The sequence below is a fragment of the Myotis lucifugus genome, unplaced genomic scaffold (genome assembly GCF_000147115.1).
Source record: "Myotis lucifugus unplaced genomic scaffold, Myoluc2.0 scaffold_58, whole genome shotgun sequence".
NCBI lineage: Eukaryota > Metazoa > Chordata > Mammalia > Chiroptera > Vespertilionidae > Myotis > Myotis lucifugus.
Genome location: NW_005871106.1, coordinates 6,235,701 through 6,236,447, shown reverse-complemented (window position 1 = coordinate 6,236,447; position 747 = coordinate 6,235,701). Strand labels below are relative to the sequence as shown.

The 747-nt window shown below is 78.2% G+C and overlaps 1 protein-coding gene across 2 annotated transcripts in view; it reads right to left on the bottom strand.

Moving 5' to 3' along the window:
* The window catches only part of TUBB6 (tubulin beta 6 class V), an 11,117-nt gene extending 10,831 nt beyond the window's left edge, over positions 1 to 286 (bottom strand). Inside the window, exon 1 of one of the 2 annotated variants that reach the window (XM_006089302.3) lies at positions 170 to 286. Coding sequence is in view for 1 of the 2 variants with exons in the window: in XM_014456328.2 (XP_014311814.1) it covers positions 170 to 226 (57 nt within the window). In the remaining variant the exon portion in view is untranslated. The remainder of the gene's footprint in view (positions 1 to 169) is intronic. The other variant, XM_014456328.2, reaches the window with a different exon arrangement.
* Positions 287 to 747: the final 461 nt, after the last annotated feature.

Sequence of the window (747 nt, the reverse complement as noted above, 5' to 3'; positions counted from 1 at the left end):
TTCTCCTGTGCTCGTCAGCCCCTACTGGCAGCGCCCACTCCCGCGCGTCCCCCGGAACCTAGCGTCTGGCGCCTCCGGGCGGCCGCGCAGCCCGTCCTATTCCCGCCCGGACACCTGACGGCCAGCCGCCCCGCAAAGAAGGCCCGCGTCCGCGCCGCCCGCGCCCCACCTTGGTGCCGATCTGGTTCCCGCACTGGCCCGCCTGGATGTGCACGATCTCCCTCATGGCGGGCGCCGCTCTGCGCTCCGAGAGCTCGCTCTGGCTACTGCGGGCCGGCGGCGCGCGCGGGGACTCGACCCTCCTCCGCCCCCCGCCCCCGCCGGCACCCCCACCCCCACCCGCCGCCGGGACCAATGGCTGCGGGCCTCGCCCTCCGCCCGCGGTCCAGCGCCTCCCTCCGCTCCTCCCCGCCCCGCTCCTCGCTCCCCGCCCCGGCCTCCCTGCCCCGCGCCGGCTCCCCCCTTCGGCTCGCCCTCCCCAGGGCCAGCCTCCCGGGGCCCCCGCCCCTGCGCGGTCCTAGACGGGGGCCCTGGCGGGACAGCTGGGCCCCTTGGGGAGCCGGGCCGGGAAATGAGCGGGTCCTTCGTGGGAGGCGGAGGAAAGGACCGACGCCCGGGTCCCTCTGCACCCCCGCTGCTGCCTCCGTTGCCGGCCCGCCCGAGGGAGGCCGGAGACCCCTGGCGCCGGGGATCCGGACTGTGGTGACCGAGTTCCCGCTGAGCCGACGCGGCGGGCGCGGCCCACCT